The 15323-nt window shown below is 48.8% G+C and overlaps 1 protein-coding gene across 1 annotated transcript in view; it reads left to right on the forward strand.

Annotated features, from left to right (window-relative positions):
• FYCO1 (FYVE and coiled-coil domain autophagy adaptor 1) overlaps positions 1-14260 on the forward strand; it is a 77052-nt gene extending 62792 nt beyond the window's left edge. Inside the window, exons 16-18 of the mRNA XM_002813835.6 lie at positions 806-1016; positions 8324-8433; positions 10262-14260. Of these exons, the coding sequence (XP_002813881.4) occupies positions 806-1016; positions 8324-8433; positions 10262-10337 (397 nt within the window). The 3' untranslated portion in view covers positions 10338-14260. The remainder of the gene's footprint in view (positions 1-805; positions 1017-8323; positions 8434-10261) is intronic.
• The last annotated feature ends 1063 nt before the right edge of the window (positions 14261-15323 follow it).

Consider the following 15323-nt stretch of genomic DNA (forward strand, 5'->3'; position numbering starts at 1 on the left):
GAGGTTTATGAGAGGGTAAGCCCTGCAGCAGGGATGCAGTGAGACAGGTCCCTTGGCCCCTAACCTCACATTCTTCGCGTCACACTCTGGGTCTGGCACAGAACCCCAAAAACAGAGGAACTCACTGTCAATGAACCTTGTAAACTTCTTGAAGAAGATTTTATCTACCCAGGGAGAGTAAGAACAAGCTTTTCTCCCCAAAACCATTATATTACTTGCACCACCCTTGCATTATAAAGAGTATGGGATGTTGGCATTTGAGGAAAGGTCAGAGTGTCCATGTGGAATCTTACAATGGACGCCAGATGCAGCTGAGGAGATGGACTATATCGAAAGGCTGGGAGGCTTGTACTAATTAGGTGAAAGGGCGAGGCAGCGAATTGGAAGGAGAAATGGCAGAGAAAAAACAGATGGCTGAGCAGCAGGGCATCTTCAGGAGAGCAGCAGAAAGCTGTGCCTCGGCACTTGCTTCCTGTCCATGAGGGCTGTGGAGCAGGTCAGGCCATCCTCAGTTCCTTAGTTCCCATGGGCTTTAACCTCCACACAGGCAAAGATGTCATCTGTATTTTTTACTGCTGTCTCCTCCGTGCCTAGACCTATGCCAGGCATGTAGTTAGCGCTCAGGAAACATTTGTTGGAGTGAGCTGCCCATCCCATAATTAAGCATGTTGGCCAAGGTTACCCAGGGCTTGTCCTCTTAAGAGCCTCTGACGTCTCCAGCCACCTCTGAGCCACAGATGACCTGGCCAGTGGACACAAACACTTTGCCCAGTCAATCAGGTCCCTCTCTGTATTTTTATTTTAGGATCAAAGTACCCCTCACAGTGGATGAGATCGCCAGCTTCGGGGAGGGTAGAAGGGAGCTGTTTGTGAGGTCCAGCACCTACAGCCTGATCCCCATCACTGTGGCCGAGGCAGGCCTCACCATCAGCTGGGTCTTCTCCTCTGACCCCAAGAGCATCTCCTTCAGCGTGGTCTTCCAGGAGGCCGAGGACACACCGCTGGATCAGTGTAAGGTAAGGCTGGGCTCCCTGCCTGTGGGCTCCTTACACACACATCTGGGTACTTGGGCAGGCCTTTCTCAAAGCAGGGCAGTGGCCATCCTACCCTCTGCTGGGCAGGCCTCACCTGGAATGTTCTGGGCCGTGTCATGCAGAGAAGGCAGAGCACCTGGGCCTTGTCCAGTTTGGGGAGGGAAAGACCCAGAGGTTCTGGAAAGCTGTTTTCAAATGTCTGAAGGTCACACCTGTGTGAAACAGGTGTGCCCTTGGGATAGATAGGTAAGTGAAAGAGGAATACAGACATATGACTCAATTTAAGGATCATTTTCTAATAGAGCTGTACAAAGCAGGAATGGATCACCTTGGGAGGTGGTGACCTCTCTTCCTCTAGTTTTTAGCTTAGGGTGCATCTCAACCCAGAAAGGTGTCAGTAGAGACAACCCCAATGTCACTTTGGTGGTTGAGCTTGAAATCTTGGTGGCAGGTACCAGTTTATAAATTCCTAAGACATTCTAGGCATGGAATGTTGACAGTGCCTGGACTGTTGTTCTCAACCTTGGCTGCAAATTAGAGTCTCTAGGGGTGGGATCCAGACATCTCCAAGTGATTCCAATGAGCAGCCAAGGTTGAGAACCACTGGTGTAGATCAGGGGGTTGAAGCCAAAGTGGAAAGGATGAGGTGGAATCCAGACCACAGGGACAGAGGTTGGGCAGGGCTCCATGGGTGGCTGATTCAGTATGGGGCAAGGAGGAGGGAGACCCATGCCTGAGGTCTGAATTTGATGCCTGCATCTCTGCAGAGAAAGGGTGTAGAGGGATATGGGAGGGAGAGATGGTTTGCATGGAAACACAAGTTCCATTTGAATCATTCTGAGTGAAAGAAATGGTAAAAGCAGTTGGGCTTGCTGGACTGGAGCTGAAAATGGATCCTAGCTTGGGAATATGACTGCAGAAATCTCCATTTTGCAAGAATTGCAAGGATCAAGATAGGGAAAAGCAAGCTAAAGTCATGTGAAACAAGAGTTCTGTGAAGTCTTTGCAGAAACATCTAATAGTCCCTTGTGTGTTTGGTCCACTGGGTGCCCTTGAGGGGCTTGAGGCTGAGGGATGAGGAAGGCCCAGAGCAGGAGAGCCCAGCTAGGAGACACACTGGGCCACACAGCAGTTCCTGCTCTGGCGCTGGCATCCCATAGAGGAACACGTACCCATTTGGGTTTGCTCTCCTGCCATCCTGCCCTGTTGGAATCTGCTCAATGCAGGGATCACTTTTGTCATTTCTCTGCTTTTCAAACTCACTCTCAAAATGTAACTCTACTCCCCTGGGTTGGCTTTGTTTATTGGAGTCTCATATTCTGTCTTATTTAAAACCACTCTGCCCATCTTATTCTTTTGGGGCTTGTAGCCAGCTGCTCATACCTACCTCCGGAGCCCTTCCTTCTTGAGCAGTTCTGAGCCCCCGCCCAGGAGGTCCTGGTGCGGCCAACATGCCTGTCAGCTCCACACTAACAAACGGCAGCACTGCCAAGAGCTGCCCTTGCCACTCACCATCACATTCCCCAGACCTACCAGGCCCCCAGCCCTGAATCCACCCAGATCAGACACCGTGAGTGTTTGTGGCAGGGAGGGAAGGGACGAAATCAGGGATCCAGGCCTTTGCTGTTTTGCCTGCCCATATGTGGCTGGGCTGTGGGCCTCTCCCCTTGCTCAGTCCCTACCCACCGAGTCCTCAGGAGCCTGGGGTTCCTGTGTGGCTCTACCAGGAATCAGGAACTTGGGGACCTACTGAGCCTTCCTCCTCTAGCTTCCAGGGGGCCCCACTGCCTTTCCCCACAGTGACACCAGGGGGCAGAAGGGACCCGTGTACAGGATGCTCAGGTGCTCCTCTGCCTTCACAGGCCACTGTCACCAACCACAGATGGGGGTGGCTGTTATCTCTGCCTGAGGTCCCCCAAAGAGACCATGGCCAGGGTAGCCTGTTTCCAGACATGTGCCCTCAATATCTATCCTGGGGACTCCCCGAGTGCTCTCCTGACCAGCCTGGGCCTTAGAGGAAATGACAGGTGCAGTGCAAATTGCAGCACTCAGACTTCATGATTATGGAGGTATAGACACAAGGAATTATGCTGTGTATTTGCAACCATTTATTGAGTGTCTCCTGTATACTGGACTCTGTAGGGCCCACAGAGGATAGAAAGCTGAAGGGATAACATGGAATCTCCCCTTGAGGAGCTCACTGTGTAATCAGAGAGAGATTCTAATAAATAGACACTTGTGATTCCAGGTGGTTTCATGACAGGGGTGGGTGGGCACTGTGGGTACCCCTGGGAAGGGTGCCTAGCCCAGCTTGGGGAACAGAGATGAGGAAAGGAGACCCCTGGGCGATGATGAAGGCTGCAGTGGAGGAAACCAGAAGCAGCATTGTGAGGTGAGGCGAGGGACCTGTGGGCTTGAGGAGAAGCATCCAGGTAGATGGAATAGCACAGCAGAAGGCCAGCCCCGTTTCTAGGGGCACCTGTCAGACACTCCCCACCCTGTGCCACCCTCTCTCCAGACCCACTTCCTCCATTATAGTCATGGACTCGACACTGAGATTAGAGAGTGTGAATCTAGGGGAGGCACTTGATGAAAGAAATTATGAACCAGTTTACCAGTGTACACACCGCTGGCCTGAGGCCCAGGGACAAAGCAGAGAATTGGATCCAGACTCTGTCCTCTCTCTGGGCAGAGGATCCGTCTTTGGCCAGAGAAGGTCGATGGCCTGTTGGGGTGGGCTTCAGAGGGAGTCAGAGGAGGAATCAGCTGACAGCAAGGACCCTTGACTTTGTTTTTTAAAACAGCTTTATTGAGATACAACTCATGCACTTGAAATGTACAGTTTAATGGTTTTTAGTATATTCACAGAGTTGTACCACCATTACCACTGTCTAATTTTAGATTCTTTTCATCACTCCAAAAAAGAAATTCTGTGCCCATTAGCAGTCACTCCCCAACCTCTGCCCCCAGTGACCACTAATCTATTTTGTGGATATACTGATTCTAGATGTTTCATGTGAATAGAATGAATGAAAAACAGCTGGAATGAATGAAAAGGCTACAGAGTAAGATGTTTTAAAGAAATGAAGAGTATCATTTTCAAGAAGACACATTAATCTATGTTAAACATGCCCTCTTCAGGGGACCTGCCTTAAGGAGCTCTTGATGTTGCTTGTAATCAAGGTAGTGGGTGCGAGGGTGTGCAGGGTGGGCACACCAAGGTCCCCATGCAAACAGCAAGCCTTCCCCTCCAGCAGCTCCTTCCCATACACCCCTGCTGCAGTGTCTGAGACCAGGCCAGAGTTGTTAGGTTGTGGATCACAGAAACAGAACCAACCCCTCACTCGGGATCCTTAGTCCCTGGTGGAACTAGAATGTGATAGAATATTAATGGAAGTAAATAAGACGTCATGTGCAGAAGAGGCAGCACAGAGCCTATGTGTAGCAGGCCCTCAGTGTACACTCTTTGTACACCTTTGTCCCCTCCAGGCTTGTCAGGGGCCCGTTCTACTCCCTCACCACTACCAGCTGCCAGCCTGAGCAAGCACACTGTTGTGTTAGGAACACAATGCTCGCTCTCCCTCCTGTGCCTTTTTGATTCCCCTTTTGATTTCCCTTCGATCCACACGTTTGAGTTTGTTATTTAGTTTTCAAATATTTTGAGGTTTTCCAGAGATCTGCTCTTGATTTCTAATTTAATTCCATTGTAGACCTAGAACATACTTTGTATAACTTGAATCCTTTGAAGTTTGAGAGGTGTTTTCTTAATGGCCTAGAACAAGGGTGTCCAATCGTTTGGCTTCCCTGGGCCACGTTGGAAGAATTGTCTTAGGCCACACATAAAATACACTAACACTAACGATAGCTCATGAGCTAAAAACAAAAACAAAAACAAACAAAAAACTCATAATGTTTTAAGAAAGTTTACGAATTTGTGTTGGGCTGCATTCAAAGCCTTCCTGGGCCACGGGTTGGACAAGCTTGGCCTAGAATGTGACCTACCTGGGTGAATGTTCCAAGTGCACTTGAAAAGGATGTACCTTCTGCTGTTGTTGAGTGGAGCGTTCTTTTTTTTTTTTTTGAGACAGAGTTTCACTCTTGTTGCCCAGGCTGGAGTGCAATGGCGCGATCTCGGCTTACTGCAACTTCTGCCTCCCAGGTTCAAGCGATTCTCCTGCCTCAGCCTCCCAAGTAGCTGGGATTACAGGCATGTGCCACCATGCCCAGATAATTTTGTATTTTTATTAGAGATGGGGTTTTGCTATGTTGGCCAGGTTGGTTTTGAACTCCTGACCTCGGGTGATCCACCCACCTCAGCCTCCCGAAGTGTTGAGATTACAGGCGTGAGCCACCGTCCCTGGCAGGAATATTCTATTATAGATGCCAATTAGGTCAAGTTAGTTGATGGTGTTGTTCGTCTTCTGTTTCTTCATTGAGTTCCTGTCTACTTATTCTATCAATTATTAAGAAAGATGTATTGAAGTCTCCAACTATAATTGTGAATTTGTCCATCTCTCCTTGCAATTCTACCACTTTTTGTATCATGTATTTTGAAGCTCTGTCATTAGGGGCATAAACGTTTAGGATTATTGTCCTTTTAATTAACTGACATATTTATCATTATGAAATTATCCCTGGTAATATTCTTTGATATACAAGCTATGTTATGTGATATTAATACAGTCAAACCAGCATTCTTTTGGTTAGCATGCTAGCCTGGTAATCTTGTTTACATCCATTTACTTTTAACCTATTTGTGTCTTTATATTTAAATTGCATTTCTTGTAGGCATGATAGGGTTGGGTGTTGTTTTTATCCAGTCTGGTAATCTCTGCCTTTTCATTGGAATGTTTAGGCTATTTTCACTTACTGTGATTGCTGTTAAGATTAGGTTTGAGTCTGCCATCTTGGTATTCATTTTCTCTTATCCCATCTGTTTTTTGTCTCTCTTCCTCAGTAAATGAGGGCAGTTGTTGGGCTCACCCTATTCCTGTCTCTCAGGGATCACTATCCTGCATTGCCTGATAACCAGTGTCTTGAAAACTGTCCTTTCATATGTTTTCTATTTTTTGTTTTGTTGGTTTTGTTGTTGTTGTTGTGTTGTTGTTGTGTCCTGGGAGGGTAAATCTTAAATATTCTCCCATGCCTTTAAATATGTTGTCTCCACTGCCAGGAACAGCCAGATCCCTTCTCATTGGCTAAATTGTCCTAACTCAGCATCACTTTTTCCGGGAAGTTTCCCCTGGCATTCAGCCTCCTTTCTCCCACCCAGATGCTAGAATGGCACCCCTTCCTGGTTCTCCCCTCATGGTACTTTCACCCCAGTGTAATTGAATGTTTCCTTCTCTGTGATCACCATTAAACCACAAGATTCCTGAGGGCAGAGTCCTTTGTGGGAATTCACTTCACTTTGGGAACTGTGTACCCAACATGTAGAGTTTAGAGAAAGATGCAGCTGTGTTCAAGATTAAGTTGAGAAAGTAATCACATCCTTATATTAACAACTATTTTGGATTCAGTCATTTTGTACAAGTTAAAAATGTTTAATGGGAAAAAATAAAAACTGAATTTAATAAAAATTGTATTTCTGAAAAAGAAGCTACATTTTATTTTGTAAAGAATAAAAATGGTCACTTCTGGGGAAGTTTACCTCATTAGGAACTCAAAGTTGCGAAGATGCTGCTTCCGTCGTCTGTAGACCTTCTGGTCCATATAACCATTTATGTGTAGTCAGTCTTAAATGGAAGGCTTAGGGACACTTTATAAGACAAGATCCTCTAGGTGCTAGTCACTTCTTAAAAAAAAAAAAAAAAAAAATTTAAGGGCTGGGCGCGGTGGCTCACGCCTGTAATCCCAGCACTTTGGGAGGCCGAGGCGGGCGAATCACAAGGTCAGGAGTTTGAGACCAGCCTGGCCAACATGGTGAAACCCTGTCTCTACTAAAAATACAAAAATTAGCTGGATGTGTTGGTGTACACCTGTAATCCCAGCTACTCAGGAGGCTGAGGCAGGAGAATTGCTTTAACCCAGGAGGCGCAGGTTGCAGTGAGCCAAGATTGCGCCACTGCACTCCAGCCTGGGCAACAGAGTGAGACTCCATCTTAAAAAAAAACAAAAAAATTTAAAATGTTTGTTGGCTCTAGCCTGGCATGGTGGCTCACACCTGTAATCCCAGCACTTTGGGAGGCTGAGGCAGGCGGATCATCTGAGGTCAGGAGTTCGATACCAACCTAGCCAACATGGTGAAACTCCATCTCTGCTAAAAATACAAAAATTAGCCAGGCATGATGGTGGGTGCCTGTAATCCCTACTATTCAGGACACTGAGAAAGGAGAACTGCTGGAACCTGGGAGGCGGAGACTGCAGTGAGCCAAGATCATGCCAGTGCACTCCAGCCTGGGCAACAGAGTAAGACTTCATCTCAGAAAAAAAAAGGAAAAAAAAATGTTGGCTGGCTCTGCCTTATCTCCTAGCATATTTTCAGTTTTAAAATGAGGCCTGTGTCTTAGCTGATAAATAGGTTGAAGAGCCTGCCCTGGTGGGGAAGAAGTGAGCCATTCAAAGACCTCCCCCTGAGCCCTGGCCCTGTCTAGCACACACCCTTTGCACAGATTTTGTCTCTGACAGTGAGGCCCTTCAAAAATCATCTGAAAAAAAAAATCAATATCAGAGTCTCCTGGGACTAATTTCTCATTCTCAGGGAAGGCAAAGAGTGAATAGGAGGCTGAGGCCCAGGCGCGGGAAGATGAAAGGGTCCTGGGGCACATGGACCAGCCAAAGCACAGCCAGGAGACAGGCCTAGGTGGAGCCAGAGATGTCGAGCCTGGAGGAGAGTGGGCCCAGCAGCTTTGTGCCTAGAAGGTTGTTATCTGGAAGGAGGTCTTAGCCTGTCCTGTGAGACCCACGGGCAGCACCAGGACCAACAGGAGACAGCTGGACAGATGGATCCCACCTAGACTAAGTTTCATATCCTGAAGCCAGAAAAGGGCTTCTCCTTTAGCCCATGTAGTGTTCTAGCATCTTCTATGTTCAAGGCTAGAGGATCACTCCTTAAGAGTGCTGACCAGGTCATGATTCTGGAAGAAACTCATACCCACGAGTCATCAACAGTCTCAGGTTGTGGGATGGCACTGTGCCACTACTGGGTCTGGTCACAGCTCCGGCCCTGCTCATCTGTGACCTCGGGCAACACACTCAGCCTCCTCCCCAAAAATAAAGGGTCTTCCCTGAGGATACCGAGGGCCCTCTCAGCCTCTGTGATGTTTTTGCCTATCTGCTTTCCCTCCCAGGTCCTCATTCCCACGACCCGATGCAACTCCCACAAGGAGAACATCCAGGGCCAGCTCAAGGTTCGCACACCCGGCATCTACATGCTCATCTTCGACAATACCTTCTCAAGGTAGGGCCACCTCAGGCACCAGCTCCACGTCTCCAGGCCTCTCTTTCACCTCTTCTAAAGAACAGAGGTGGACACTCAAAACCAATTATTTGTCAGTAACTTATTATTAATCGTTCTTTGATTGTTGACCCCTCTCCTGTGGTGTTCCAGTGTTCATTAGAGATTTTGTGACACACAGGCTCATGCTTGCAGAGTCTCACCATGTCACTGCTGAGGGGTAGAGGAGTGACACTCCTAAGTCACACAGCCAGTGGTGGAGCCGGATCTGAACCAGGCGGTCTGGCCAGTCTGAACTCTTAATAACCAAGGTGCCCTTTCCCTCTCTCTGATATTGATTCCCGCTGCTCTGCCACTGTCCTGCCCAAAGAAGGGGCTCAGGAAATACGATGGAAGGACTGAATGAATGAATGAATGAATGAACGAGAAAGGGAGAAATAAAAGAAGGAAGGGCAGAGCTTGAGATAAGCAGGCCCGAAACTGCACCACAAAGCCCCTGGCCGTGTGGCGGGAGCGGCAGGTGCCATCTCTGGGAAGCACTCTGAGAACCAGCTAAGGTTCAGGAGTGTATAGGTTGGGAGATGGGGGAGAAGCTGGACAGGAGAATGGGAATGGAGGGAGATGAGGCCAGAGGGACAGCAGGAGGGGAGTGGAGAGAGGACCAGCATTGACTGAGTGTCTGCCAATCATGTGGACAGGGGCTGGGCACCTGCCCCTGTTTATGTCTTCTGCTTCAGCACAGACCCCTTAACTGGAACCGGCTCTTTAGAGAGAACTGCCTGATGTGTTTCTGGCCACATCCTCTCTGAGCAAGGTCCTGGGCTACTGGTCACATCCCCAGCATGGGTACTTGGCTCTTAGCAGAATAACTAGACAGGACACTAGGGAAAACCTGAGTCATCCCCTCACCACCTCCAGGCCTTGAACTACCAGGGCTTATGGCCAAGAGTGCCCACCAGAGGAGGGATTAGAAGATGAACTTCCCACCTCACCCCCTCCTGCCCCTCCCTACACTCCCAAGTGGAAATGAAAGCACCCCTGGAGTTAGCAGGACCTCATGGCATAGGCCTATCATGGCCAGAGAGCTCTTTTTGGAGCCACCCTCTACCCCAAGAGTGGACATGAGCCCCAGCCCCTCTTGAACAGGATAGGGCAGTGGTTAGGAGAATAGGGCCTGGGTTGGGGACCACCAGGCCCAAGCTCTGCTCTTCCCCCAGCGACCCTTAGTTGAGTCTCCATTTCCTACTCTGCAGTGGCAGCCACACTGTGGATTGATGGAGAGACCAAGGAGAGGTGTGATGAGGGCAGAGCACCGTCCCAAGCCCAAGCAGGCTCCCAGTTACCCCTAGAGGCCTCCATGGTGCTGTGACAAACTCTGGCCTTGACCCATTGAGATCATCTCAGGGGCCTACTTGAGATTTCCAAACTATGGATATCAGAACTGAGTTAGCTGCCAAGTCGGAAAAAATCCGTGCTGCCCTCCACCATTTGCCTCCTCCCATTGCCTGCTCCTCACACCACCATACACACACTGTGCAGTCCCTACCGCCAGCTGCTTCAGAGCAGCCAGGTGAGGGAGGTGATATTCACAGCCTGTGACCAAAAGGGCATTTCTGCACCCAAGCCTCAGAAGAGTCCACAGTGATGTCCCGAGACCCCCTGACCCTCACAGGGAGAGAACTACTAGACAGACAGGAAATGGGGCACAGGGCTCCAGCACCCACACCCAACCAGGTCACTGCAGTGACCACAGAGGCCTCAGCAGCAGCTGCCACCCCTTGGACTTTCAGCTCTCAGGTAACACCCTCCCTTTCCATTTCTGTTTCCTCAGGTTTGTTTCTAAAAAGGTACTTTATCACTTGACGGTCGATCGGCCTGTGATCTACGATGGAAGTGATTTCCTGTAGCTTCAGCACCTCAGTAACTTCACTTCATCCACAGGAAACACTAGTCTTCCTCACCTGTCACATAAAGCATTTTTTTAAAAAGTCAGCTGCTCCAAAATCATCAACTCTGCCCCTCTGGAAGAGAGGCCCTGGGCTGCCCCTCAGAGGCAGCGTCCGGGGAGGACTTTGTGCTCAGCACTCTGCATCGGCCACTGTTAGCCCCCGAGGCTTTGAAGGGCTCAGGCAATGTTTCCATTAAGTAGAGACTCAGCTGTTTTCACACCCAAAGGAATGCTCTGCCAAAGGTTTAAACACCCGGGAGACCATCAGCCTCTCCTGGGAGCATGGTTGGCTACAGGCCTCTTGTGGAGAGTTTCACGGGCAGGGGTGATTCCAACTTCTGCCTGTGGGGAGATTTTCTGCCCTGCCCCACCAGGGCCCTGCATCTTGGAGACCTGCCCTGCCCCACCAGGGCCCTGCATCTTGGAGACCTGAGCTGGGTGCCCTGGCCATGCCCTGTGAATCCTCGGGCTGTGACACCCTCAGGTACTCCCGGGAAAAGGAGGTACACAGCCATCGTGCGAGTCAGGGTGCCAGGGGACTCCCCTGAGATCCTGACCAGCTCCTCCAGTCATGCTCTTGTCCCTCGCTGCCCCAGTAAGCTGGAGGCTGCTTCAGAACTTAGCAGTGTTGGAGGGGCCTCTAAGCTGCACTCTCTTTCTGGCCCTTTTGTCTGGGTGATTCTGTCCTCAAATAAAGCCCTTCACTCAGCCAGGCCTCTTCACAGCTCAAAGCATTGCCCTAAGAATCAGAAGCAAAGATAATCCAAGAACAAAACCCACTGTACTTGGGGCCTGCAGTGGCTGTGTGTACACTACATCTAATGCCCAAATGCCAGCCAGTGTGGATGTTGTGACCACAGAGCAGGATTGTGCATTGGCTTTAGAGCTACTCCTCAGCTCATGGCCCACTTTTGTTTATATAAATAAGAGCTTCTGCCCCACCTGCAGACATGTTTACTAATGATCATAGCCAGGATTAGAACCACTTTCAAACATTGGGGCCTTCTTAACAAAAGTCTTTGATAACTTAAGAACCAAAGTAACAGAGTAAACAGAGGCATGATGGATCCCTGGGCCCCACTCCCCTCCTGACAGGTTCCCCAACAGCCCATTTGCCCACTTCCCACTGCTCAGCCCACACCAGACCTCCAGGAGACATCCCCCCTTGAGGCAGAGATATCCTGTTCCCTGTTCCCAGACAAGAATTAGTTAATCTTCCCTGTTCTCTGTGGTCCTTTTCTTCCCCCACAGCAGATAGCTCACCTTGGACAGCTCTTCATTCCTTGTTCATGGAACCAGCTGCCCGCAGTCAGGCCCCAGGTTCTTCCACGGGTGAACAGAGCATCTGACAAAAGGTCCCACTTTGGCGAGGGGTGAGGGAGAGAGCACCAGACAGGCTATCCGAGAATCTGAGAGCTGGGCCCGGCAATTCCTCCAGCACCCTTGTGACCCAAGTCCAGTCACACATTTCCCAAAGTTTCTCTTTGTCATAACCCTGGTCTGGCTGGTTTTGAGGGCTTGAGAATGGGTCAGGGACTCCAGGCCAAGTCCAACAGAGACCCCAAACCCACCACACACCAGCAGCCACAACCTCACCACCAACAAAGAGGACTCTTGTGGGGCCACAAGTAAGAGGTCATTTCTGGAATGGACTCAGACCTTTAAACAGGAGAGTTGGGCACTTCCAGTCAGTTTTTAAGCAAGGCATGGGGAACGGGGAATAGAACCTTTCAAAGAGGTTGCCCAGAGAAAAGCTGGGCCTCTTGCATTCGGCTTCCTCGGAGCAGCCTCTTCTGGCAGAAAGCCATCAGGTGCTCAATCATCTTCCCCTGGCCAAGGTTCTGACCATGCTTAGTACTGGAATAGAAGTGGCCAGGCCCCCAGCAACTCTTCTTGGCCTCATGTTTGTCCTCACAGGCATGCCACGTTGCCTGAGATGATTCAGAGCAAATCATGCTAACTTTGAATCCATCCAGCCACTTGCAAAGGATAATCAGAAGTCAGCTTGTTCACTGTTAGAAAGAAACTAACAAAAGAGAACCCAGAGCAATCTAGAATCTTTGAGTGCTTGGCTTTCCAAGGATACTGCGGAGACTCTGGCCAAGCTGATGACCTTCTGAAGTGTCACTGGCACCATATGCAACAAGAACCACCATTCACTGAGTAGCTAACAGGTTTGGGGCCTGAGACATTCCATCTGAGGTCCTTCCTGAACATGTCACTCATCACAGCAGAGGACCAGTTGCAGCTTACCCAGGACCACTCCTCCAGGACAGCTGGATATCTTGCATGCACCACCTTCAGCGCTGACTGCTGTTGTTCAAAAAAAGCCTTTGCTGCATTCGGAGGACTGCCCCGTGCCCTGAGGTGACTTCCTAACTATGTGGTTTCATTAGCGAATTTATTTTTTGTGCTGGGTGGACATTTGTATTTTATTAGGTTGCTGTTTAAGCTCAAGTTTGCTGTGCTCTCTGCAGCTACAAAACATCTTGGCATATTTAAGAGTGGCTTTTATAAATAGCTTTATTCTGATATTAGTCAGATTCCCAACTTTACTGAGAATTAAGGACTGGGGTACTTCAAAAAAATGCAAATAACAATTGAAGAACCACTGCTGCAGGTGGTAGCCCTGGCTAGACTGAATTACACTAGAAATCAGCCAGAAGGAAGTGTCCTTGGGATCCCAGATCACTCTTTTTTTTTTTAAAAAAAAAAAAAGAGGGGCAGCCCCTTGATGGCTCATCTCTCTGAATAACAGTCACGTCTTCATATCGATACCAGATGCCTTCATCATGCCACTGAAGCCACTCACCACCTTCAAGAACATGCCAACCTCTGTCAGATGCACCTACCCACAAACAAGGAGGCATGTTTGGCACAAAGTGTTGTCCTCCAGGTTCAAGTGGACTCTACGAGTGCTTGACCTCAACACACTGGATTCCAGGTGGACTGGACCAAGAGCAGGCAAAGACACGGGAACTGAAAAACTCCACAGGGTTTGGAAAATAGAAATGAAAAGCCACATCATATAACTCAAGAATAAATGGTGTTTTGGAAATTTTAAAATTATCATTGAAGGTGGTGAAACTATTTCAGGCCCAAATGAAAGGAAATCCCCAGTTGGGGATGAAATCACAGAGCCTGTGTTTTATGATATGGTTGGATGTCCACTGATGAAATTTTAAAGGAGTTTCATTTTTAAAAGTGCGCATGATTCTACATATGAGAATTCTTTAGGCCAAGAAACTGTCCTTGGCTCAGAGGTGTTGGGAATTAAAGCAGAGAGAAGCCATTCGTGATGCTTAGAACCAAGGATGGTCATGTACACAAAGACCATCGAGACGGCCATTCTTGTTTACAAAACACTTACCAAGAAAGCACTTTGTAGGGGAACCTTAGTAAGTTCTTCTCATTTCATTACGTTTCTTCAAAGGAAACAGGAGAGACTGAATTAATAATTCTCTCTTTCCTCTTAAGCACTTTTAAAATAATGAAGTACATCTTGAAATTTTGGGAGGCATCTCTGATTAAAAAAAAAAAAAAAGGCTGCTTGACGTATGTTATGCAGAGACACTCTGCCTCTGGTGGCTGCAGAGCAACACCCAAGCCTCGTTTGGAAGGCTTAACATTTGGAATTGCACTTTAATTGATTAATCCTCAATTCATGTGGCCTTACGGGATGGTGGGTCTGGGACCCCAATTCATTCTTATCTGCCAAAGAATTATCTAGAAGCACATCAAATACCAGCACCCCACCTGCACAATGGGGGTGGAAAACTTTTGTATCCCTAAGCATATTATTTTATAGTGTCTGCCATGCCATGTGGAAATACTTTACTTTTTAACCTCAGGATTTAAATAAAGTAAACACTATGACATTTAGACATTTGTCTCTCATTTTTTTGGGACATAAAGTGCATCACGAAGTTATACAGAGCTGAGTTGGAGTTGAGCTGTGCTGCTGGGAAATAGAGCATCTTTTATGGTGACTTTTCAGGAGGACTTGAGCCAGCAGATGTTCTGGGAAGTTTCCAGGTGGCCTGGCACCTGGCTGCTTCCCGGCCTGCTGTGAGGGTGGTATTTAGATCTGCCTGAGACAGCCTGTCTTTCAATCCATGCTGTTGTGCCCTATGGGCTTCTAGCCTCAGCTCAAATGTCCAGATCTCCCAGGGCACCCACAGAGCATGTTGAGCAAAGAGCAGACTTCTGAGTTTACCAGAACAATGGGGCTGGGGAGAAGCACCATGGATGGCCTAAAACCATGATTGGTCAATATGAGGTACAAAGCTGGGCAAGACTGCCAGGCCGAGATGGCTGGCAGAGAAAGAAGTCAGCCCTCCCATTCCCGCATACCTTTCTCTGGCTGGGTCAGCAAAGAGCCCGGACAGAGGCCTGGAGGGGCATGCCCTGGTCACTGCTGGATGTTGGACTGAGCTCAGGCTGGGCAGCCCACCCACACTCACCTCACACCCCTACTACAGGGATGACCAAGGCTGTGTCCCTGGAGTGCTCTGCGCCTCAAAAGAACACCTGCCCACACCACCCCTTCACCGCCCTTCCTCCGCCAGCCCTCTCCTGCTGCCAGACTTTCGTTTGGCCTCTTCTTTAATCTATTACTCCATGGAAGAAGTCACATTTTCTGTAACTCTGGTTCTCGCCCAAGGGTAAAAGACAGTGAATCCTTCATCTTTATCTTCATCTCCCTCCTCCCTTCTCTCCTCACTGCAGCATCGAGCAACATGCCAGGCAGGAAGGGACTCAGAAAATACTGAATTGACCTCGCGGGTCAGTCCCAGTGCACTGGGTCAGCCAAAAAGTCCTCAGCATTCCCACTGGCAACTAACTCTGCCAGGGATAGAGGCTCCTGAAACACTCCATTGGCAGAGGAGGGAAAGGGCGGGCCTGCAGGAGGAGATACGGGCAATGATAGCTGGTCACTCAGTCC

This window comes from Pongo abelii, chromosome 2 (genome assembly GCF_028885655.2).
Source record: "Pongo abelii isolate AG06213 chromosome 2, NHGRI_mPonAbe1-v2.0_pri, whole genome shotgun sequence".
Lineage (NCBI taxonomy): Eukaryota > Metazoa > Chordata > Mammalia > Primates > Hominidae > Pongo > Pongo abelii.